Source organism: Channa argus, chromosome 5 (assembly GCF_033026475.1).
Source record: "Channa argus isolate prfri chromosome 5, Channa argus male v1.0, whole genome shotgun sequence".
Classification (NCBI taxonomy): Eukaryota; Metazoa; Chordata; class Actinopteri; order Anabantiformes; family Channidae; genus Channa; species Channa argus.
This window is the reverse complement of record NC_090201.1, coordinates 2,016,454-2,042,413: the sequence shown is the minus strand read 5'-3', so window position 1 is coordinate 2,042,413 and position 25,960 is coordinate 2,016,454. Positions and strand designations below refer to the sequence as shown.

Here is a 25,960-nt window from a genome sequence, read left to right as displayed (position 1 = left end):
AGATAAATATTGAAAATTTTGTTTTCTCCTACCTTGATCCTGTCTTGATCCCATCCAGTCCAGTAGGTGGTAGTAATGTATCTACAAGCCACCTGCCAATTAAAAACTGCAGAAGAACAAAAAGAATTAAAAGACAGAAGAAGAAGAACTTCCTGTTTACCGGTTGCAGTTTCAGACCTTTGGTAACCCCACACAGGTTGTAACCTCCCTTTCCACTGGGGCTTTTAACCACAACGGCAGCATATGCTGCATAAAAATGGACTTCTATACAACTTTATTCCGTTTGTCGCGCCCGTGAATACTTAGGAGATGTGACATTGGGGAAACGTGAAAAGGCCGTGAAGGATCCTGGACATTTCCTGACTCCAGTTGACAGGATCGGAGTTAGCTTGTGCGGTTTAATACATGACTTCAGTTTGCGTTTGGAAAAATGCAAACAGAGTGGTGGTGATGTGGTGGAGGACTACACATGTCCGAATTTGTAGCACTTGAGTATCTGAGGTTTCTGTGTTAGTTGAACCGACAAACCGAGCTCACTCGCCTTCTAGGCTAGTTACTAGCCTGTTAGCTACTCGTTCTGACTCCCGTGATAGCAGCCGCTGTGGAGTGAGTGGTTACTGTTTGGAGTGTGGAGCAGCTCGCCGGTGCCCTGAATTCAGGAAGACTCCCCGGCTCCGGCCCCTTCAAACGGGCAGCCAGGAAAAAGCTGACTGGGAAGGGATGGCCAGGTCGGTCTCCCCGTTCCACAGGTCAAGGCTCTGCGGTGTTTGAAGGAGGTCGAGTTCGGCTAGAGGCCACCGACGCGGCACGAAACGTTATGATGGCCGCCTCCCCCTCCGCGGCCGGCGGCTTCACGTCATCCGGGCTGTCGGTCAGAAAGAGCGAGGAAATTGCGGATTTGATAGATTTGTTTTCCAAGACGCAGTACAGAGCAAAGGAAGTCAGTTATCGGGTAGGTTTGGGATCAGCATTGCTGATCGACAACCTGTTATGTCCAACTTGTTTGGAGACTTTGCTGAACTGCTTTAAAGAACTATTTTGGATCCTGTTGGTGCTGATTTCTGTTTCTGTATACACGGCCTACAATCATACACGAAATGATTTTGAAAGAATACACCCCTCTGTGTGTTTTAACCTTTACTAAAACTTAATTGAGTATAGATATCACAGCAACTATATCACCAATGTACTTTATATCATGTTTGTAGTTTTTGCTGAATTGTGAAGAAATCAATAACTTGGTAGACATTTTATGTAGGTACATATTCAAGGCTGCACAGCCTCCGAGTTGTGAAACAGCCTGCTGTTTGCCATGTGAATGCCCAGCCTTCAAATTATCATGAGCTAAATGTAACAGAAAATTACTATCAATTATTAGAGACTGCATATAAATAATTAATGCTTAGGGGCATCAGTTCATTATACTGCTAGTTTTGGGAAGTTTTCTTCCATCTCTCACAAAGTCATAAATCTGCTGCGGTGTGTTTTTGTTATTTTTATAGGGTCTAAGTGGATTTATGAGTGAAGACTAAATTGTAGGTTGTCAATTTGGTAATACTCTTGAATGATAACTGATCTAATTGTTTAAACATTTTCAAAGCTTTGATATAAACTCCTATATGAATTCTTTCAGAGATCAATAAGTTCCCCACAAATGCTTTTAGACAATATGGATTGAAATTCAGTTCCTTCTAATCCGCTAATGTTTTGCTATCTGTTATTTATTTATTTATTTATTTTTAATTTTTTTCTCCAGGTGGAGGTTATAGAGAAGCGCTGTCTGGAGTTATTCGCCAGAGATTACAAGTACAGTGTCATCCAGAACCCCAATGGAGAAGTGTGTGGCCATTATCCTCGGCAGATAGTTTTCCTGGAGTACGAATGCACAGAAGTTGACAGAGACAGGTACCTCTTCACTGCTTAGTTGATTCGGCTTTTTCTAATGCAATGTCCAGTCTACTTGGTTAACATTTGCTTCTTGTTTGTTTCTCACTCCTCTAATCATGTGCACCTTACTGTCATGCAGGGAGCAAAGGGCAGTCCGTTCTCCTGCCCTTGTGATCACATTAAAGCAGTAGAGGGGTGAAACGACTGTCCTGTCAGATATAGGAAACACTTTGGCATGACTCAATAACTCCTTGCAACCTGCATGTGCAAGGAAATATTTTTATCTAAGCATATTTCTATTTCATAATCTTTGGTGGGAATGCAAACATTCTAGTTCTTCATAGCAGGACCACAGTCGAGGTATGCTGAAATTGAAAGGGTAGGCATTAATATAACTGTGTAGAACCAGATGTTAAGCACAGCCTTCTAAATTTAGAGGCTCAGAAGTAACTGAAAGAACTAAAATAATCATACACAAGTTTGTCAGTTTGAATAGTTGGTTGCTAATGTCTGAAACTGATAGACATGTGTTTCTTTAACTCCCTGGTAAGGCTCTGCCAGGTCTTTACTGCAGCTTTCACCGTGTGTTTACCCATCAGTTTCGGATTAGAATTTTTTTATGGTACTTTTTCCAAGACTGAGTACAAGTACTAACTTTAAGTACTTGCCTTTACAGACTGGTTTGACCAATATGAATATTAAACAGTTTGGCTTGTAGTATGACTCACTGGATGGTAAAATCCTCATCACTCCACCACACACTTACACTGGTCATAGACACTGCTAGTCCAAATAGCAATGGTGAAGCTAAAAGCTGGGGACACACCTGAAGACTGGACAGTTCTGACTTAAACACTACTTGTGCCAGTGGTCTCATTATTGTAGTCTCTGACAGTGTGACGGCAGCACGCACCTGATGACTGAGTAGAGTATTAGTACAACTGGCAGACAATAACTTGCAGATCCAGTAAGAAGATAAAAAGAAGACAAGACTACAAAAAAAATCAGTAATTTGGGCTTCAGCAGAGTAAAATGCAGTGAAAAAAAAATATGAAAAAAGCAAAGACCGAGATTTAGCGAGATTCTGGATAAATAGGACAACACAGACTGTAGACATTTACGTTTAGTCATTTAGCAGACGCTTTTATCCAAAGCGACTTACAAGTGAGGTACAAGGCAAAAAAATCAAAGTCAAGGAGAAAACTTCAAAGTGCCATCATAAAAGTGTTTACATTTCATGATATACAAGTGCAAGAAAGAGCAGAATGGTTTTTTTAATAGATTTAAGTGAATAGGAAGGTGTGGAAAAGTTCTGTTTTCAGCAGTTTTTTGAACATCGGGAGTGAGTTTGCTAAGCGTGCAGAGTTCGGGGGGGTCGTTTCACCATCGTGGGATCATTGCGCTGAAGAGTTTCAGCTTTGTTGTAGAGCCAACAGAGGGAACTAGAAGTATAATAACTGTAAAATGAAGCGAGCAGTAGGTCATGAAGACCTGCCTTGGTTGTTGCTGATGTAACTCATAACTATTGAACATTGTTGAAATAATCTTAATGGGAATGAGTGGTAGCGACTGGATCTTAAAACTTTAGCTATGCAGAGCTTGTAGCTTACATTACTTTTGTCGACACCACTCAAAATACCTCTACCACTGACATTTTTCCACCTTCACTTCCCTGCTCAACCAATGTAAGGATAATGTAAAGTGCTATGCAGAAGTTTAACGAGTACGACGAGTACACAAGGAGTATCAGAACATAAATGTGTATTGTGACATCCCTAGTTTTGTTTTCAGAATGTTAAATACCTGCTCAGGTGAGGATATAACACTCATCTGGTCATGGAACAGCTGAGCAACCGATGGTTCAAACATTCTTCAGCCCCTGAATTTGGTGGGCTATGAGTACTCAGTACTCAAGTAAAATTAAGTACCACTTTAAATCATTTACTCCAGTAAAACTAGAAAGCCCTTATCTAAAGTAAGAAAATAAAAGTACTCCACTAAGAAGACAATGTATTCTAAACAATACTGATTATTTCAATTATTTCTATTTGTAATAATAAAAATAATTAACAGTGCAACTGGTAATAAAAATGATATTCAGTTGAAGGCCTTGCATGTGCTTGCCATCGACTGTATACTGATTGAATAACTTTGCATAATGCAGTGAAGCATTGGATAAAAAGGTCAACAGCCTGCTGAGTCATTTACCAATGATTTGCATCAGTATTATCCGTTCTGTGTTGATTGGTGTTATTTAGCCCATGAGAGGATTATTTTTTTTTAAAGCCAAAATCAGCTGCAGTTTGGCAGTGAAAATATATTTCTATTCATTCATGCAATGAATTAATGGTAATGGTCGGTAAATCCTGATTTGTAGGCAACACTGATTACCTGTAGCTGAATTTAACTATAACCTTTACAAAATGTTTACCATGTACATAAAAGGAGAGTGCACAGATTTCCAAAAATTATTAATGGCACGGATGACTTCCACATATGCTGTGTGCACTAATGCACCCCCACCATCACCAATGCTGACTTTTGAACTGTGTACTGATACCACGTCAGATGGTTTCTCTCCTTAGTGGACAACACGGCTTCCTTGATTCCCAAAAATATTTCAAATGTTGCCTCATAAGACCACAGGGCAGTTTTCCACTTCTTCTTTGTCCATGTCAGGGTCAGGGAAGGTGGAGCTGTTTCTGGATCTTACTTATATATGGTTGTTTCAGTGCATGGTGGAGATTGAACTTGCATTTGTGGATTTGGCAACAAATTGTGTACAATGACAAAGGTTTTCGGAGATGTTCCTTAGGCCATGCAGGGATAACCAATACAGTATCATGTTTGTTTTTGATGCATTGCTGTCCGAGCCCCTGAAGATGATCACACATTGCTTTTCAGCCTTATCCCTTATGTACAAAGATTGCTCTGGATTTTCTGAATGTTTATTAACACTAATTGTTGATGTGAAGTGCTTTGTAATTGTGTTGCCTGTAAGACGTGTCAAGTTAAAATTAATTAGGGTGTCTAATTAATAACATGGTGGTTTGTGTGTGCAGGTTTGAGAGCACAGTACAGATCAGTAAGCTTCAGGACCTAGTGAACCGGAGTAAACTGGCTCGCTGCAGAGGGAGATTCGTTTGTCCTGTCATCCTCTACAACGGCAAGGTACTGCTACACTCTCTTCTCTGGGTTTTAAATATCGGTTATAGTCAGGTTTTCATGACCTCACTTCATGTTTCTCTAAACCTACTAGTGATCTTTAAAGCATTTTTTTTTTTCATGTTTTTGTTTTTTATAGTTGGGTTGTCATTCTTCTTCAAACTTTCCATACATCAATGAAAAATTATAGATGCAGGAGAGAGAGTTAGAACATTTAGAAGTTTTCTAAATGTATATGAAGAACTATTGGAGATTAGTATTTTGGGAATCTCCCAATTAAATGTCTATTTATATTGTTTCAATCACATCGACTTTTATGTGCAAAAGCCAGTAGGATCTTGTGGAAATACATGTTTAATCAATCATCTGATAATTTTACTGTGTACACTGAGCATCTTTGGCACAGACATTAGGATGAATTAAATTCAGTCTTATCTCTTCTTGGGTTGTAGCTGGAGGTTGTGATGGGCAGCTAATTAACTGTCTAATTAACATTCAAATTCTTTTAATTTTATTGGTGATAATTGTGCATGTCCCTTGTGGTGTGTGAGATAACATAACTTGCCTTTATGAGTGGCTGTTCTTGTTGCTTTCACCTACCTAATATCGGAAAGTACAAGTTTAATAAAAACTGCAATGAAAACAGCACATTCAGTGGATCTATGCCACTATTAAAAATTTGTGATGCTGTGCTAAATTATTTTTCTGGCTTAAATCTGTCTAAAAATACTTTAAAGTGAATTCTCGACTAAATTGTCCTCATACCCTTCTTACTTTCCCCCGTGTGCATATAAAATGGGTGTTACAAAGTCTAAAAGTTGACTAATTGAAGCCTGCATAAACCACCAGTATTCCATTTTTATTAGTATTTATATTTCATATTTTGATCATGTATTATTCATTCATTATTCAAGTATGTTTATGTTGGAGCAGTAATATTCGTCCTACTTTGGGAAGGTGCCTTGTGTTGGATGCAGTTAACAGCAGCTGATAACATTCCTAAGAGATGGTTAAACTTGACAGTTAACAGTTATTTTGAGGTTCCTGTGTATTTGAACCTTTAAAGTCAGAAATTAATATAATACATATAGTTGTACTCAACAAGTAGTAAAGTTCATATGTATAGATTGGTGTAATAAACTGTCGTCAGAGAAAATATTTTGATCAAAACATGCAGCAACAAGGACACAACCAAAGTTGGTTATGAAAGAAAGAAATAACCCAAAGTGTCAACATTTCTCAGAATAAAATTGTTAGATTGTCTGTGGCCCCCACTTCCTTTTTTCTGTGCTGTTGCTGGGCAGGTGTCAGGATATTTTTGTAACTTTGTACAATCAGTGAAACAACTATTGTGTTTATTTTGTTTATTCATTTTTGCTCGTTTCAGCATATTTGCCGGTCGTCCACTCTGGCAGGCTGGGGGGAGCTGTATGGACGCACAGGCTACAATTACATATTCTCAGGTATAACACACACGTGCGCACACACACACACCCGCACACAGACACGGCAGCTTAAATTTAGCAAAGCGGGGGAAGTTGTGGCTCACTTTTTTTCCATGGAACGCATCAGTTCTGTGTGTGCGCTTTGCCCCTTAAATAGTTGCAACAGTTGTGAGACAGCTGTTGAACATTTCCTATTAGAACTAAATGTTCCACTAAAACGGACGGGCTCAGGCTCCGCGTCACCAAACTCTCAAGTGTCTTTACTAGCACATACTAAAATCTATTTTAAAATAAATGAAACACAATATTGTAAATAAAGGGAACAAATAAACAAAATCTGTTAGAGTTCTAATTTCATTTGTATTAATACATATATATATTATATGTCAAGTATTGTATGTTGCTAGTCTCCGTTACCCTGTGCTCTGATTTCTGTAAATTACCATATCATCATATCATATTCAGCTAGAGCTAAGCTGTGGCACCTACTTCTTACTCTATTTACAAATTCCAACGGTGCCAAATATCTGATCCCAGTAATAAACCAGGAGCCTAGTTTTCTCCCCAACTAAATACAATATATTAAATATAAAATCTGAATGAGGAGGCTACTCAAGATTTCCAGTGAGCATCTACCTTGAATTTCCCTCAGTAATAATAAAATATCCCCCTTGTAATTATCATCCTTATCCCAATTTTTAAGTTCAAGTGATTTAATGTCATGGATGGTAGTTTTTGAGTTGGAGACTTTTGTGGTGGTTTGAAGTGCACCATATATGTTCACCTTGTATCCTTGTGTATTCTGTAGGGGGCAATGATGACACATGGACCGGGTCAGAGGAGGTTCCAGAAGATGACAATGCAGTCAGGTAATTAAATGGCTTTAAATGTATCTTGGCGCAGAGTCAACATATGACACCATTTTCTCTGCGAGTAAATAACAACGTGACAGTATTTGCTTGTGAGGAGAATAAACCCTCATTCAATCTAACCCCCCCCCAATTTGGAATGAATGAGGAAGCTGAAACATTTTTCAGCTTAATAACTGACAAGTTACTAACTTGTAAAAGTAAAATTAAAGGTAGAGCTGTTGTGTTGTATTAGATTGTACAGACGTACTTTATGAAGTGGCCAGTGAGAAAGACAACCCCTTCTCCTTAAAGTGAAGCATCTGTTTGAGAACATACCTTTCCAGTTGTTTTCTTATCAGAGTTTCTTCCTGTTTTGCTCTTCTTCCTCCCTTCTTTCAGGAATGGGGACTCCCAGCTGTTTGACAAGGTCCGAGGCCACGACATTAAACTGCTGCGGTATCTCTCGGTTCGCTACATCTGTGACCTGATGGTGGAGAACAAGAAGGTTAAGTTTGGCCTAAAGTAAGGAACAGCATGGACTATTTCATCCATACCAGGTGTTATTTAGGTCATGGTTCACAGTGGAGTTTGTAGGAAGAAACCTCATTGAGGGCATTGACCCAGTGTATGTGCAGTATGCTTTGCTTCGTGCAGTATTATTCTGCTAGAATGCAGGTAATAATGGTCACGACTATAGGTGGATTTTAGGGGATGATATTGGAAGATATGTGTACAGGTCAGTACTGATTTGCTGACTGGGTCTGGAGTCAGCCGTGTATTGTACAAAAGTATTCTGCATTAAAATACTGTACCCATATGCCTACAATGATATCATTCTGTCTTTTGCCTCTGCAGTGTGACGTCCTCCGAGAAGGTGGACAAGGCCCAAAGATATGCAGACTTTACATTGCTTTCTGTGCCTTATCCAGGTAAACAATTTACCAAGTCACTTCACTAGGCGTAGAGATCCGAAGCTTGACATTAACGTTGTTGCTCACTGTGGCTAGTTGTTTTCCGAAGTTTCACGCCATTTAGCATTTTGAGATTAAATTACCAACCACAAAAGACACCCTTTACCATTTTACAGCTTCACATCCTGGACACATCATACAGAGCCATTTTCTGAAATGTACACTCAAACTACCGTTCTAAATTTACGGTACAGATGAATATTTATTCAGCTTACTAATTATGAATGCTGTCACACATCATTAAGCTTAACACGCTATCATGGTCAGCATGTTATGTGGAAGTATTGGATAATAAGTCGATAACAGGCCTCTCTCTGGATTTTGTTACACGTTTAATATGCCACCAGAGACGAAACCACAAGAATTTCAGATTGCTGTTAAGAAAAAAACTCTCTCTCTATCTCTCTATCTATCACCTGTCAGAGTGGCTGTTGGAAGGTACTATGTTACTTTTACTATGTTACTTTTTTGTGGTTGGTAAAGCATTTTGATGCTTATCCTTTGCAGGAATTACCTAAAAACTAAAAGTTTTATTGATTATTTATTTAGTCGGTATCTTCTCTGGTGCAATTCATTTTTGCGGAGGAATGAACCGGTTGCCAGTGAATTCTGAAGCATTCCTTTGCACTTTAGAAGACGGGATGTTTTTGTACACTTCAAAATTCATTTAGAATCCATTTATTTTCTCAATGAAAATGACTGAGCCAGTTGGTGTTGTAGCTACATTCCCAAGCCATCATGTCCCCATAATCCCTATTGTGTTTCAAAGTAAAGTGATGGTTTTAAACCCTGGCCAATTCTTTCTCCCCTACAAGCCATGGCTTGGATATAAATTCATTCTTGTGTTAACCCTAACCCTGTGGTGCAGAAGGGAGAGTGGGTGTCTAACCAATCCCACAGTTGCTTGTTCGATCCCCAGCTCCTCCGGTCACATGTTAAAGTGTGTCCTTGGGCAAGACACTGAACCCCAACTTAGTTGCTCCTGGTTAGTGTTGGCCAGCTGCATAGCTGCTCCCCCATCAGTATGTGAGTGTGAATGGTTGAATGAGAAGCAGTGTAAAGCGCTTTGAGTACCAACAGGTGAAAAATAGCTATATAAAGGCAGACTATTTATCATTTATCTGTCCAAGACATTTTCCAGAACTCTAGCTGCTCTTCTAAATACTTCTTGTTATGTGTAACATCCACGTTGTGTTTGTGTCTAACCAGGAGTTTACATTCTGCAGTCTAACCTCTGTATATCTGGTCATTAGGGATGAGGGGAAAAAATACTGATAGACTTAAATATCAAAATATTATGTTTTGTGGTATTTTTTTTTCTTTCATTAATAATCTTACATAAAGAGGCAGACAGATAAATGAAGATCTCCTTGGGTTGGACAGCATACTGCATATAAACTCTACCTGTATATGTAGTACTCAACAATACAAAAGAAAAGAGATGTTTACTGTCCTCAATTAGAATAAATGCAGATAGAATTTGAGCAAATGTTAAAAACTTGTCAAGATTTGTATGTATTCATGGATGAATGTATACATTCTACATGGAAAACTTGCAGCCAGCAGGTTCTCCAGTGCTTGTGTGTGTGTGTCTTCTGCGTGCTCCTTTTACCTCCCAAAGTTGAAACACATTTATGTTAGGCTACTTGGTGACCCTAAATTTCCTGTGGGTGAATGTGAGTTTGAATGGTTGTCGGCCTGTGTATGTCTCTCTGTGTTGGCCCTGAGATAAACTGGAGACCTGTCCAGGGTGGACCCTGTCTCCTCCCCAATGACTGTAGGGAGAGACCCCTGTGACCCTCAACAGAATAAGAGGTTACGTTAATCGATGGACGGATACATTTGTTTGTAAAAGTTTTAAACATTCCTCATTGTATGTCATTTTTGAAATGATTGTATTATAATCATGTACCATATAATCCATATATTCCTTGTTTAGGATGTGAGTTCTTTAAGGACTACAAAGACAGAGACTACACAGCAGAGGGTCTGGTCTTCAACTGGAATCAGGTACAGAACCTGTTCAGACTGTAGTAAATCAATAGTTTGCCTCTGTTGTATTATTCTGATGTCACTCTGTCATCTGACAGGACTACGTGGATGCTCCTTTGACAATCCCTGCACGGTTCACGCAGAACTTGGATATTGACTGGACTCAATACCAGGTCTCTCCTCTCCTTCATTGTCATTGTTTTCTTCTTCTCCTTGTTGTTTGCTGCTCTTATTGTTCTCCTTGGGAATTTATGTGTCGCTTTAGTGCCATCTAATGTTCAAGCTGCAAAGTGCTTGTTTTAAGAGTCATAACCAAACCGTAATCCTAACATCAGAGTTACTCAGATTCAGATTCAACTCTATTGCCAACAATGACTTTAACCTAAGCTATGGTGTAAGGTGTTGTGTTTTTTTTTTTTAACTTTAAGGAGAAATATTAGAGGAACAAATTTTGATAAGGACTTGAAACATTATTGTTTAATGCTATAATTCCTCTGTTGTACCAGCAATGTGTTCACTCTTATCTCTGTATGTGTGTGTATTGATCAGTCATGGGACCTGGTAGAACAGACCCAGAACTACCTGAAGCTGCTGCTCCACATCATCAACAGTGATGGTAGGTGGTGTTTAGGATGAGAGTTTAAGACTGTTAAAAGCAGAACGTGGTAAATAGCTGCAACCAACCATCGTTTATGCACTGTGTAAAATAAAGAATAGACAGTGAAATATTAAAGTAACTCCACTCTGTCACCACTCTTACAGAATGGTTTTCAGTCACAGCAGTAAGCTATTCAGTCAAAAAACACAGTTCAGAACACAGTGCCGTCTGGCTTCAGCACTATGAAGAAAATGTTTGGAAACACAAACACATTATTATGTTTGCATTGAAATACAAAGGATTAATTCCCAAACACAGAAAACACATTTCTCAATCATCTCCAACATTTTAATTGACCAACGGCTGTTATTTGCAACTTAAATGAGTTTTAAATTTGGAGATATCTGTTTTTCCAGAAATTCAAGTGCAGGTGCTCTTAAATTGATAATACTCTTCCTTATGTTAAAACGGCTTAAAAAAATTTCATGTCCAATAAACCAACAATATAAGTTTGTTCAGCACTTCCTCCATAGTTAGTGACCTGACGTTTTCAATGCAAATTAGAACTAAACGCTGCTTTACTTTAGAAACTCATCAGTCTATACTTGTCTTGAGAAAGGAAGGTTATCCCCTATAAGATGTAGCCAACAATTCAAAGATTTTTTTAGAAAGATGTTTAAAAGGTAGAGACACGCAGTGGAGGAACAACTGATCATCTGCCCAAGAAGACAAATATTTACAACTGTCCTCCTTGAAACCTGGCTTCTTACTGCTCCTGATTTTGTTGCATCATTGAATAAAACAAGAGAAACCGGTGAGTAGGAAGTTGGCCTCATGGGCAGAGTTGCCAAGAAAAATCGACTAATTTTGGCAAATCAGAAAATCAGCAGAGCTTTGGGAAGTTCTGCAAAAGGCCTGGGAGGAAATCCTACCTGAATATCTGCAAAGACTGATGAGTACAATGTATCCATACAGTTTAAAAATAAAAATAAAAATAAAGTAATGTTGAACATAATTTAGTGTGACCATTATTCTGTGCTCAAATATGCTTACGAATAAATTGCTGATCCATTTACAATCATTTGATGGTGAGTTTTATCCATAATTTTTAAACCAAATTTTAAATTTGTATTAAACTTGCATTTAAGTAAAACAAATGATAGTGACATAAAACATAAAACACAGTGTATGTAACCTATAATAAAACCACACCCGACTTACGTATTATAAATAGTATTGTTTCATTATTCAGTATTATCTTATGATGTTTTTGACTTCAATACTTTACCAATGGGACTTCTGTTTGTCTGCTACATATTACTCAAGAATTGTTTGTCTTTTGTAAATTATCTTCTCTTTCCATACTTATGGTCCTGTTGTTGGTGTTGAAGATGCCTTTTTCTGTTATCGCAGATGACAGCGGTCTCCTGGTGCACTGCATATCAGGCTGGGACCGGACACCTCTGTTTGTATCCCTCCTCAGGCTCTCCCTCTGGGCTGTAAGTTTTTTTTCTTTTTTACTTTTTCTCTGCTTGATTCTCCCCTGGTGTCTCTCCACATAAAGCCAGCAGCCCATTTGGCCCCTCCAACATTCATTAGCGATTTCAGTAATCTCATACTGAATCCATATTTAACACATTTGTAGATAGAATTCTTACATCTAAAATATGTTTTTTTTTTTTTTTTTTTCTTCACAACATGCTCCATACTGGCAGCTCCTTGTGAAACCAGAGACTACTTTTTCAAACAGAATAAGAAATCTAGTTCGGTGGCCCGGAGTTATGTTCTGTTAACAGTCAGCGTGTTACTGTTGACTTACTTTTGTGATGTATTTTTCGCAGGATGGAGCAGTGCACGCCAACCTGGAGCCAGCTGAGATCCTGTATTTGACCATCGCCTATGACTGGTTTCTCTTCGGGTACATAATCATTATCATAATTTTATGACTTTTCTCTGAGCCATAACTCACAGCACCTTAGCAAATATAAATATTTCAGAAGTGCACTCGCAAATTCTCTGTGCCATTTGGTTTTAGATGCACTATGTTTGTGTGACATGCATAATTTAAAAAAGTGACTAGTTGATGAGGCTGTGGGAGGACAAGGCCAGGACAACATGACTGTGGTGTTGATCTTGACCTGGATTTTTTTATATATTTTTTTTATCCTCCTACTTCCCACATTTATTTTTCTTCCACATGCACACTTGTCTTTTTATCATAGAGTGGACCCTCCCCAACATACATTAAACCATTCTTTAGCGCCTTATTCTAATCTAAACTTAATTAGGCCTTAAGCAATCTTTGAATTTATAAAGATATGTACAGACACTCTTGGGTTCTGTACTGCAGTTCTCCTGTCATAATTACAGCAGTCCCTCCAATCTGAGCTAATCAGTCTTGGAAACAACCCCCCTCACTCTCATACATCAGCAGGCTTGCCCAAACCCTTAGGATGTTGGCAAAGAACAAATATGCAACTTCATGTGTGGGTGTGCATGTATGTGTTTGTAAAAAAGAGAGAAATAATTCAAAAAAACTTGGATAAACCAGAGGGAGGCTTTGTCATTGCAGCACTTCACTTTCAGTCACACCTGTTTGAACTGTAGGTGATATCTGGGTCCCATTCTTCATATTTGGATTAAAACAGCAGCCGTATCATTTTGTTTAACATGAACCCAGATCTGTTCTTCCAAAGTACCGTTCAACATGTTTTCTTGGTAATATATATATGTTGACAATCCCAAACTGGCTAAAGAGCAGGTTTATTCTCAGTCTGATGACATTCCTGGCAAATGTTAACCATAAAAAGCTGGAAATATTTAATCAGTCGTCAATAGGCTTAGGTGGACATGCACAGGCCTTTTTTCCCTGTGCATGTTTTTTTTTTAAACAAATTTACCCGCAGTAAAGTCTCCACAATTAACTGAGAGTAACGTATACCAGTTTGTAGAATATTCAGCTGTTCCCAGGTTTTTGCACTTGTACTTGCTTTCGCGGGATAAAATCCAACTTTTCGAAGATATTTTGAAGTATGTTTGAACAAATAGCATAATTGGATATCCTGCTCCAGGATTGGAGCATCCAGCATTACTTATTTGATCATGACCTGTTATGTTCTGTTCTGTAAATCTGTTGATTTCTGTATGCTGCCACGGTCATAAATGCTGTTGGCAGTACTCAGACAGCTGTGTTGACTGTTAAAAAATGAATCTTTGCATAAACACATACTCAAACTCATACTTTATGCATGAAGAGCATTTTTACATAAATATGTTGCTTTCCTCCATTTTTTTCATCAGTCACATGCTGCCAGATCGACTCTCCAAAGGGGAGGAGGTAAGTTTATCACCATCTAATGTTTCTATTTTTGTGTGAAGATGATAATATTGCTTCTGTTTGGTGACAAAGTGACAGGTGTCAAGCCATAATTTTAAACAATGAATGAATGAATAAACAAAATATATTTTGGAGAGTTTCTGAGGTTGAAATGTGTTTGTAGCAGTTTTATTCAGAGCAGAAAAGATGAAAGATGACATTTTCTGAAAGGCTAAAACTATTTTGAAGATAGCAAATAGCAAAGGAAAGGCTAATCAAAATACATGAGTTTTTTTCAATGTAGGTATTTCACAGTCTGGTGAAAATCAAAACAGAGAAAAGCAGAAGCTGAAACAGGTGAATAGCAGTATTTCAGATATGTATTTTTCAAATATGTAACTGAGCAGTTTTTGAGGTAACTCCACATTATTGTCATAGGAAACACCTGGCTAACATTTCAATTTAATTTGAGCATGCATGGCTGTTTAGGATCAGCAAAGGCATAACATTAACACAACATCAACGTAAAAAAAAAGATCAGATCCGGAAGAAAAAAAAAATCATTCAGCCTGAATTAAGGCATGTAAAGTGAACTAGAAAAAGGGAGTGAGAGGGATGAATTTCTCAAAGAAGCAGCAGAGATGTCAATAACTGACAGACTCGGTGGTGCAGACAAAATTGTCATCAAATAAAAATATACTGTGTGTTGTCCAGCATGCAGGTATTTGTGTTTAATATTTCTTTTACACCCTCTAATAAGACTTTTTTTTTTCTTTTGTCCTTCAGATATTTTTTTTTTGCTTCAATTTTCTGAAGCACATTGTCTCAGAGAAGTTCTCTGCTGTTAAGAAACAAAGGTTTGTTATGTCATGTTCTATTCTATACACATTGCATTCGGAACGTTTTCAGACCCCCTTCACTTTTTTCAATTTTGTTATGCTGCAGCCTGATACTACAGTTGCACCCCATCATAACATGGTTTAAATGAAATAGGAGATGTGTTTAAGTATTCAGGCCCTTTACTCAGTACTTAGTTGATGCACCTTTGATAACAATTACAGCCCAGAGTCTCTTTGGATATGACGCAACAAGCTTTGCGCAATTGGGGGATTGTCTCCCATTCTTCTTTGCAAATTCTTTCTTGCTCTGTCAGTTTTAAAAGGGGCCATTGTTGGACAGTGGATAAATAAACATGATTTCACTTTGTTATTATGGGTTTTTCTGACAATATATAATGTGTATAAAAAGTGAATGGGCTAAATATTTTCTGAAGCCAATGTATATCTTATACAGTGAATAACAAGCTTCCCTTTGCAAAGTCCGGTCATGCTAATCAAGTATATTTCTTCTCTTCTTCTGATCTCTCAGATGTTATTTGATCCTATCTGTTTCTTTCTTTCTTTCAGAAGAAAGAACTCTCACTTCAAAGATGGTGATTTCACTGTGGAAGACCTCTTTCAGTTAAGTAAGTCATTGTGCTCCTACGTGCCTTTGTTCGTACACGGCACACAGAACCTTTTGACAGACCTTTGATCGAGCTAGATAATTTCCCATCCCCATTTTCACATTCGTTTTTTACAAGTTTGTTAATTATCTGAGTAATTATTGTAGAGCTATTATACTGGTAAGAAAATAATTGGATAGAAATAAATATAAATATAGCTTTTACTACTTAGTTTTAACATCTTTTGAGTGTTGCATTTACCATAGTTAGTGTTTTTGGGTGTGTGACTCTTGTGGCAGCAGTGTGAGCTCCTGTCATTTGCCTTTGGTGTGATGCAATGAGGAATAATAAAGGCTCTGAGAGCCTTGAGCACATATAATGCTGCAGCAACGACTAAGAAAGGGGAGTTTGGGTGATAACGCATTGCTTTCATCCCTTTAGAACATCTCAGGACAAAAATACAAAAAATGTTGCATCACATCTCTTTGTGTCTCTAGGCTCATTACCAACACTTCATGTTACACTTTAGTTTCACTGATGGGACTTGTAAGAAGCCATTTCTGTTATACAATGACTTATTGCTGTAATGATGGCATACAATTGACATATTAGTCAGAAAAATTATATTTGATAAAGGCCTGTATTGGGAAGAATTTTTAATATGTTTCTAATGTCTAACAGACAATGACTTTTATTTTTCAAATCCAATCAGTAACTTTGCTGCAATTAAAATAATCAGTTTCTGAGTTTAGGAGTTAGACGTGGAACCTGAACTAACAGGGATTTACTGTCTGTCTATTTGGACACAGAATTGAGGGATCGAGGCAGCGTGACCAGTCTGAGCAGTGAGTTTTCCCTTATCACTGAGGAGGTGTGTGGTGCCTCCAGCCTCACCAGTGACACTGTGGACCTGTTGTCCAGCCAGCCTCAGGCATCAAGCTGGTCAGTATCACAGACAAACATTCAGAGACACACAATTAAGGCCGATGTTTAATCTCATTTTTGGAGCTCCATTGTTCCATATTCACTCTGTTCTTGGGATCAGTGGCAGGTTCCAAATATTTGACAGTTTAACAAGATGAAATAAGTTGGGGGCAACCTTTTTTGCTGGCCAACCTTGTTTTATTTTATTTTGTGTGCTGTGTCTGCACAGTGGCTTAAGGGTACATATGACACCAGGTTGGCTGTCTGAGCATCCGTCTGCCTACTTTATGCTGGCATGTCCTGCACGGTTTGCGCTAGTTAGACCCCCGTCGGCAGGTTTATAGCTGATTCTACATGTTGAATCTGCAAATTCTGCAAAACACTATGTGAGCGGTAGTAGCAGGTGGACTTTTTAGTCTACTTGACGTACAAAGCCAACTTCCAGAAGTGCTGGGACTCACCTTTTCATTCAGTGACACATTTTATTTCTTTAAGACTGAGGATACTAATTGTATGATTCTCCTCTTCTTGATGCTCCATAGAATTCCATTAAGAGACAGGCCTGTCTGGACTGCAGGCAGGCCACACAAGCTCACACACTCACTATTTCTATAAAGCCACAGTGTTGTAGCACAGGCAGAATGAGGCTTGGCATTGTCCTACTGAAACATTTACTGACTTTCCATGAAAAGACTTAGTTGATGGGAGCATGTGTCACTCCAAAATCCTCACATGCAAATTGCCTGTGCTGGTGGCACTGATGCACCTCCATTCTGTTGACACAGAAAACCCAAGGTCCAATTTTCCGAAACACAAGAGTGGAGTCATCTGACCACAGAACACATTTCTACTATATTTCTACTATTTACTATCTGGCATGAGCTCAACCTTCTTCAGCGTTTCTGCACCGAATTTATGTTTGGCTCCGTCCTTGTGTTACTAGAATTTCAGGTTGCATTTCTGGATGTGGCAGGGGCTGTGGTTGTTTCGTAGCTCATGCATGTTAATAGTGGTTTCCATGAAATTCTTTTTCAACTGGGACATTTCTCTCTGAAGTTTGGCATAAAAACCAGTCTTTCCCCTCTCCCGTTACCTTGCTTATTTTTAAATGAGATACTTAAAAGATCTTAGTTAAATATTTTATAAACTTTCGGTTTTATTGCGTGACGTGTGTTGCAGGCATCAAACTCTTAATTTTTAGCTTAGTCAGCTAAATAAAGGTTTAACTATGTTAACAAATCACACATTTAAATTTGGGTTTGCAGTTAAAAAACAAGTCCTAACTTTTGGGAAAATTGGAACAAATCCAATCACTTGCTGAAGTTACATTTATCATCTGCTGTCATCTGCACTGTCAGTGCAGCAGACAGTCTCCCTCTTCCTCTGATGATGGTGTATTTAATTTTCTTCCTAGGAGAAAAACAACCACCTCCTCTCCTCAGATGGTTGTTTGGAATAAGCAGAACCCTCTGGACGAACACATTTCTCATCCACTCAATGAGGCCCGGTCTTCCAGCTCATCCTCCTCCAACCAATCAGACCATGGCATCACTCGCACTGGTAGCAGCCCATTGGCTGTTCCTGGTAGAAGGTGAGTGACTTCGTGTTCGTCAGTCCAAGTTTGCGTAACATATTTGTTAGACCAATCTTAAGTTGTGTACTTTTTTGGATGACTAGCACAGACACAGCTACATAACTTCATTCACAATCAGCCCGAATGTAGACCAACTGTGACTCCTGCTTATGCTATGAGACAATCTTTTCCTGACATTGAATGAGAAAACTATCATAATAGAATGATGTTTCTGTGTTACAGTTAAGTGTATCCAGCAATAGTGTCAGGTGTTAATTTAAGTACAGCTAGCTGAAGTAATTCCATCAGATACAACAGCCTTGCCAAAAAGTAAGGTTATAACATTCAGGTTTAGAGAAACTGCTTTAGACCAATATTAGTCAACTGTATGATCAGTTTGAGAGAAGGAGAGATAAAAAATCACAAATGCAATAGTACAGATATTGATTATATGCTACTAATCCCCCAACATGATTGTTTCAATTAATGCAGCAGTAGATAAGAGACTGCGGGCAGAGCTGATATTACCTATATTCTGAGAATTTTGTGATTAAATTTCTTTTTATTGGCTATTATTTGTGTTTTCTTAAACGGATGTACATATGCTGAGCTTCAATTCTGGTCACAGAGAGCAGACAAAGGGGGGAAACTGCAGCATGAACACCATCTAAATTTCCAAGTCCTTTAAAATCACTCATGCTTTATTCAAGTGCCAACAAAATGCATCTGGTTGAGTTATTAACACTAATGTACCCGAATACCTTTATAAATCATGCTTTTATTTACAGTCACATGTGAGTGAAAAGCTGTCGGTGTAGCCTGCAGATGTGTCTGCATACATTTTTGCATGCACAGATGAGCTGCTCTTTGATATTGTAAGCTGCAAATAAGTAGTCTACAATGGTCTAAAAGTGAATCGATCTCAAATGTGGATTTTTCTCTTGGACAGAAAAAAAGGTGGCCAAATAAAATTGTGAGGCACTAAATAAATTTGGACAGGCCAACAAAGTATAGTGCATCTGCAGGTATCTGACTCACTGTATCACTATGAGTTTTCTGGTTTCTGCCAGTCAGCCTGGTAAACACAGTTTAGCTGGCCACTTTTTCTGTGTTCTGCTAAGAGATTGATGGACACACGGATGCTGTTCTGATGACAGAGACTCAATGTATTGGATTGAGTGCCACATCGCTTCTGTATTTCTTAAGGGCTGATCACATCTTGTTTCCAGTGTGAATTTGTAGTAAGACAGCGCTATCCAAACCCATTGGCTTGAAAATCTAAGGAACAAGCCTCAGCGCTGACAGTAGTCTTGGCTGGGGACATTATGTTTTTGGGGTGTCCGTCAATCCCACTCTTGTGAACGTGATATCTCAGGAAGTCCTGGAGGAAATTTCATTACATTTGACACGAGCATTCACATGGACTTATAATATGAGATTTGACAAACTTGTATGTAAACTGCAACATAACTGGTTGGTGGAAGGCGTACAACGCTTTCATTTTAGTTCTAGCTTTGCTGTCAAAACAATAATTTCTTTGCTAACAAGCATAATAAAATAAATGTAAATAGTAACTTTACATTGGGAAATATAGCAGCATAGACAGTTTTTAGATTCACTCATGTCCCTGTTACATAGTGTGAAACAAGAGAAAAGTTGTGGCTTGAACTGAAGCTTTAGGTTTTATTGATCAAGCCTGTGAATTAACACCCTGGGCCTGTATCTCAAAATCGCTCCAGAATGAATATTACTGAAAGTTAACTTGGGGGTAAAAACACTTTAAGTTATTTATGAAGCTTCAGCAAGGAGTAGGGCTGTTCCTAGCAAAGCTTGTCACATAACTGTTATACAACATTCAAAAAAAAACTATAGCTTTATAGTAACATTTGTAGTTTTAGACGGTGTGTGAGGAACCTATGCTCCCCCTTGTCTACCGGCATCAGGTATGATTAGTCATTCAGAACCTGGAAGAACAGTGTATAGAGCAGTAGGCTATTTCGGATCAACCGAAGCATTATCGCCTTCATGGATCTATTGTAGAACATTTGGATTAGACTGACTTAATTTTAGCTCTGGGTGTCTCTAATAGATGACAGCTAGCACCTGGACATCCATATAGGTGAACTAAGTAACTACCTAGAGCAAGCACTTGAGCAAGGGTGGCAAAATTTGGCCCTCATTCACAGAGAGCAGACAGACAGGGGAGACTGCAGATATGAGCTAAGCTCACTCACTGCTCTCATCAAGTGCCAATAAATGGATGTAGTTGCATCACTAACACTTATGGGGACAAATAAGTTTACAAATTCACATGCTCTACTGTTCAGTTCCATATGTGCAAAATTGTGCCAGTGTAGGCTGCAGAGAGATCTGCAGACGTTATCGTTAACCGGCCAACGTCAACAAAGGCGTTGGCTGATGCTGGTGGTTCAAAATGTTGAGGATTCATTTGCAGACAAATCAATCACAAGATTTCTAATGACTAACTACAACAGCATTAGAATGGGGTTAATGCACTTCACAGAATGTTTTAATAATTGTTAGCTTATGTTACCTATATTGTGACTATAATCATAAAGTTGTTTTTTTTTTTCTTGAAAAGTGGCCGATTTTAGCCAAAAACTACAAACCTCTAGTGTCAAAAAACTACAACATGTCACCAGTGTCTGAGACCCCAAATGTCAAAAAACAGTGATGTCACACATTTTCCGAAGTGGAGAAATTAGTGTAGGAAGCTTCATCACCTAATGTAAGTACTACTCTGAGTCCAGTTCATTTCTAGCATCATTTCAAGGACTGATTCTGAGATCATTGTAAAGCACAGGCCTTGATCACTGTGACATCGTCCAGATAACATACACATGTGTAGAATGTGTAGTAATATAAATGAATGGACATGAACCATGATTAGTCTCGCTCACTCTCTGCTGTCTGTCTCTTTCAGGTTAGCGGCAGAGTACACTCGGTCCAGTTCGTCCCTCTCTACAGAGTATGGGAGTTGGCAGATAGTTTCTGGGTGTGGCAGCATCCATGACCACGCCCTCTTTCCTCCACCTCTGGCCACAGCCTCCTCCACCTCTTCTGCTGTTGCTGCTCCATATGACTCCCCCCTCCCCATCAGTTTTCAGGACGAAGGACACAGTGGACGATTGTGAGTAACAAACTGTAAATCTCCTTTGTAAGCCACCATCATCGGCGTGCGAATGAGTTTTTGTGTACGGCCGAATGTGAAGATTGGGAAACACTTTGGATAAAAGTGCTATAACTTGAATTAAACCGCTGACTATAAGACAAGGCGATGGAAAAAAACGCTAAGATTAGACTGAAAATTCAGCAGAAGGCCAACATAAAAATCTGAGCTCATTTAATGTTTAGTTAGTCCTGTGTTTTCTAAAAATATCTGCCTGTATTGTTATTAAATAATTCAACTTTGCATCTAAAGCTGAATTCAGTGAACAATCTTTTACACAATATGTAAAAGTGAATCAGCTTCTGAATGACTATCTGGAGAACAGAGACATGGACTGTGAGAAAAAGTAACAGACAATCCTGGTATCCAGTGACCCCTACCCTGCGTGTGTTTTTTTTTATTATTATTTATTTATTTATTTTTTTACTAAATCCCGCCATACTCACTGCTGATTACCTAAATCACGTGCATTCGGTCAGGAGATACTATTATAGGTGAGGGTGGGGGGACGACCCCAGAGTGAACTGGAATTGTCTTTACATTTATTGCCACCCACATGGGGAGATCATAAAAGGATGACTTTATAGGCAGAACAGCAGCATGGAATTGACTGCATTGTTAAGTTAATGGAAACATAAAGTTCAACAGCTAAATTGTGATTGGTTTAATACCTGACTGCAGTGCCTGTTTGAGGATATGTTGAAGTAGTGTTAATCAGCAGCTGAGCCCTCTATATTTATTCTCTTCTAAATGTTTTGGCCAACATTCTCAAATGTAAGGCAGTATTTGTGTATGTTATGTATTCATGTAAAAAAATGAATGCTGTGCCATGAGATCGTTATTTTTTTTTGCTGCCCCCCCACTAGACTGAGCAATAGAGGAGGAGAATCCAGGGAGTCTCCCTCTGACTCATCCTCCTACTCTCTGCTCCCAGCTGGAGACACATTTTAATTTCTGCTTGATAGAACTGCCAGATTCAGTGTGTACTGCTGTCATCACTTTTTAAAAGGCAAATAACACCTATGCATCTTTATCCAGTGAGGACTAAGGGAAATGGAAAGTAACAAGCCAAGAAAGGAGGTAATGGGTGATTCAGGACCACATTGTAGGGTTGATCCACACGGTTCTTTGATTTGATGATTTTCTTTTTTTAATTATTATTTGAAATCGTTGGTTTCTCATTAGTTTTTACACCACTTGTAAAACAGGATCTCCCTTTTCAAGCTTTTCCTTCCTGTCTTCTCATCCTGCTGCCTGTTGTCTTTCTCTCCTTGCTGTCTCCTGTTTAGGTGTCCCTTTCCCTCTGAGCGTCAGGCCCGTCTGGAGGCAGTGCGGGAAGTCTTCCTAGCAGCCTACAGCTCCACTGTGGGCCTGAAGTCCTCTGCCCCCAGCCCCTCCGGTGCCATCTCTGGCCTGCTGGAACAGTTTGCTCGTGGAGTCGGCCTCCGGGGCACCAACGCCATCGTCTAAACCTTTTCGATGTGACTTTGGACCCTCCTCCTGCTTCCATCCATCCACAGTCGATTGTCTGGACTCAGTATAATAAAGTGCCAAAAATCTCTTTTTATTCAGGGGTGAAGCATTAATCTTTTTGTTGAATTGTCTGTTTGATTTTAAATGCTTTAGATTTGTTTTTCTTTTATTTTCTGTACTGCTCCGACTTTACTCTTGATTTATAATCTTATATGTTGAGTTTACAGCTTGTGTTACATTGCAGCCACAATATCAAACAAAGGGATGGTAAGAAGGCTGTCGGGCTGCTGAAATGTGAATGGCTGAGAACGGAAGGTCCTGTACCTGTTACATAATATTTATATAATTCTTCCTTCCTTTGTTCTTAATCTTTTCACACATTTTTTTTTTTTAATCCCTCAAGAGTCCTCACGGTGACGTTCCATGGGCAGGAAGCAATAGGTGTATTTGTAGTTTGCCTGTTTTGTGCTGATGTTGTGGCCGATCTTGAAGGTTAGACAAACACAGCACATGTGTTCATAAAGTAATGGCTCTATGCTTTGTTTTGTTTTAAATTTGACACACGTCGCAGCCAGATCAGCAAATTAGGGCAGAGACACACACCAAAGACTACAGCCAGTAGGAGAGGAAATAATGCTCCATGCCAGCAGGTGGTGATGGTCTGAATTGGCATTCAAAGACGGAAACTGAAGACCCAAGGACTGGGCACAAGCCGTAAACAAATCAGGATTCGTGGACTGTTTTCACCAGGTGGTCACGTTTCGCTGACTTGAACCGCCAATCAGAACTCAGTCCACAGTTTAACACGCTGCTGACAGGGTGACCGTTGCTCATAGACGACCTGACATTGGCTGACAGTCTGCTTGGTGTATCACGTCCCTTATTTTAAGAGCTTTGTGTATGGAAATCAAGGCCTTAGAATAAGTTAAACAATGCTGAAACACTATATGACCTGTTGGTCACTGTAGTGCTGCTAATCATTATTCCTGTTCTGGTCAGGAGCAGTTTATGTTGTGTGGCTATGAAATTCAGAGTCTTCTAAAGTCCAGTTACAGCTATTATGAGGCTTCAGAATTACAGCTGTAGCCCTCTGAGAAATTATTTCCTGTTTTCTAGCTAAAGTACAGTCAGACAGAAGATTGGGTTGATCTGGATGAAGCCTCCAATATTAGCCGTAGCTGAATTTTACAATAATTTTCTACAGCACAGTGATGCTAACAAGCTATCTCGGCATTACAGACAAAAGACAAGTGATCAGTGACCGGCAACTATGAAGGCGAACATAAGTTGTTAAAATCTTTTGCAATACTTTCTTATGATCATCATGGCTTCACATAGAACTGTTTCTAAAAATTGTAACCAAGGATATTAAGTGCCAAACATATCCAAGCTACGTTTTCACCTTCGCCGCTGTATTATCATCTCCATATTCTCTACTCGATTTCGTACCATGTATCATGTCGTTCTCCATAGCTGTCCTGACGTTGTAGCACACCGAGGCACTGAACATTGTAGTAGCAAATCTGTGAACAGAAGCCTTTTGTGGTCACTGGTAAAGCAGAGTTCCCGCTTGATTGGTGCCACTGCTGAGATTTCTGCCTGTTACCACACATGCATGTTTTTTTTTTTTTACCATGAGCCTTGGACAGACGTTTTTATGTGTTCTATTCTCATGTAGATTCACACTCACATTTTTCTTAAGTGAATTCCGTTGCCAAACGGTTTTGACAGCTGCTGTACCTCAGGACCTTTTAGTTGTGCCTTTGTTCTTTTCAGAGATCTGTACTTCATCTGGTCCAGTTTTAGTTGTATTTTCTTTTTCCTTTACTGGTTTTAAGAAAGATTAGAGGGTTTGCAGCTGATTGTATTAGCATTAGCTTTGAGATTCTTTTTTTTTTTTTTTTTTTGCATTACATTCTCAATTGCAAGATAAATGAAATCTCTGTTAAATGGTAACTATAAGCTGTTGAGTCTTATGGACATGCTTGATAAGGTTGATGAGGTCATTCATCAGCACCCCAACAACAATGTGTGCTTCCTTATTTTTCCGAATATCAAATTGATTTTTTTTATGTGTATTTCAAACACCTCACACAAACTTAGACTGAACTGGAGCGTTATCCTGTTTGTTGAATTAGATTGAATTTTTCATACAAGATTGAAACACTGGCTCATTAAAGTCAGCTTTAGATGTTGTTTTGCCTCTCGCTCTGAAAGATAATAAGCATATCTCCCACAATTGTAATCTCTTCAAATTGTAGCATTTAATTATCTGTTGGAGTCTTAAGGAAAAGTCCTAAGTTTTTTTTAGTTTTTTTGTGTGGTTTTTTTTTTTGTTATTTTTGGTTTTTATTTTGGCGCTTTTTTTTTTTTTTTTTTCAAAATCGCAAAACACCTTTTTGTTAAAGCTATTTTTAGGCTTTGTGTGTTTCCACCCCATTTATTCCGGTAAAAATAATTGGTTTACAACTGCATGTGTCAGTCTTTGCATGAACCAACACAATATTAACATTGTACCTCCATACAAATTGACATAAGAACAATCTTTCCACCTTTATTAGAGACTAGTCATTTGAGGCACAGCCACATGTCCCTGTCAGGTTTTAAAATCTCTAAGTATTGTTTTGTTGTATTTAGTCATGGTTTTACTTCATTTGTTTTGATTTCGGTATAACGTAATTTGTAGCTAACGAGCAGCTAATCACAGAAAACCTTAAAGAAAGATTTTTTTTTCAGTTTCAAATTGTTGAACATTGTAAGAAAAATATCGAATCCCTAATTGAAAAAGTCCCCAAATCTTTTTTTTCCACGTGCGATTTGCATGCCATGCTCCAGGTTTATCTTAGTTTTGAAATATAATAGGTTTTATCGGTTTAGTTTTTTTTTTTTTTTGGTTTTCTTTTTTTAATTGAAAAATTGTATTGAAATGCTGCATTGCACTCATCCCGATGTTCTCTGTGTGAAGAGTGTCTTCTTTGTACTGTTGATGTATTTTAAGTAATTCTAACTTTTATTTTTTTGGTATAAATTGCTCTTAATTAATGGTAAAAGGCTACAATGACAGGTGAAGTAAACAGTAGGTGGCAATTGTGAATAAAGGAAAAAAACAAAACAAATTTGTGTCTTTCCTT

At 38.6% G+C, this 25,960-nt stretch overlaps 1 protein-coding gene across 3 annotated transcripts; it reads left to right on the top strand.

Moving 5' to 3' along the window:
- Positions 1–123: 123 nt before the first annotated feature.
- Positions 124–25,601, top strand: mtmr14 (myotubularin related protein 14). 3 transcript variants are annotated; one of them, XM_067505090.1, is made up of 19 exons: positions 127–952; positions 1,757–1,905; positions 4,950–5,058; positions 6,440–6,515; positions 7,306–7,366; positions 7,748–7,870; positions 8,204–8,277; positions 10,259–10,329; positions 10,410–10,484; positions 10,861–10,927; positions 12,323–12,408; positions 12,751–12,827; positions 14,210–14,246; positions 15,012–15,082; positions 15,632–15,690; positions 16,479–16,611; positions 18,008–18,184; positions 21,111–21,317; positions 22,646–25,601. In XM_067505090.1, exons 1-19 carry the CDS (start codon positions 818–820, stop codon positions 22,824–22,826), a joined length of 1,968 nt encoding a protein of 655 aa, XP_067361191.1. In that variant the 5' UTR covers positions 127–817; the 3' UTR covers positions 22,827–25,601. The 3 variants fall into 3 exon arrangements, with proteins under 3 accessions (XP_067361192.1, XP_067361191.1, XP_067361193.1); XM_067505091.1 differs by lacking the exons at positions 21,111–21,317; positions 22,646–25,601 and adding an exon at positions 20,769–20,914 and having other exon boundaries at positions 124–952; XM_067505092.1 differs by lacking the exons at positions 127–952; positions 1,757–1,905; positions 4,950–5,058; ... (2 more) ...; positions 7,748–7,870; positions 8,204–8,277 and adding an exon at positions 8,286–8,757.
- The last annotated feature ends 359 nt before the right edge of the window (positions 25,602–25,960 follow it).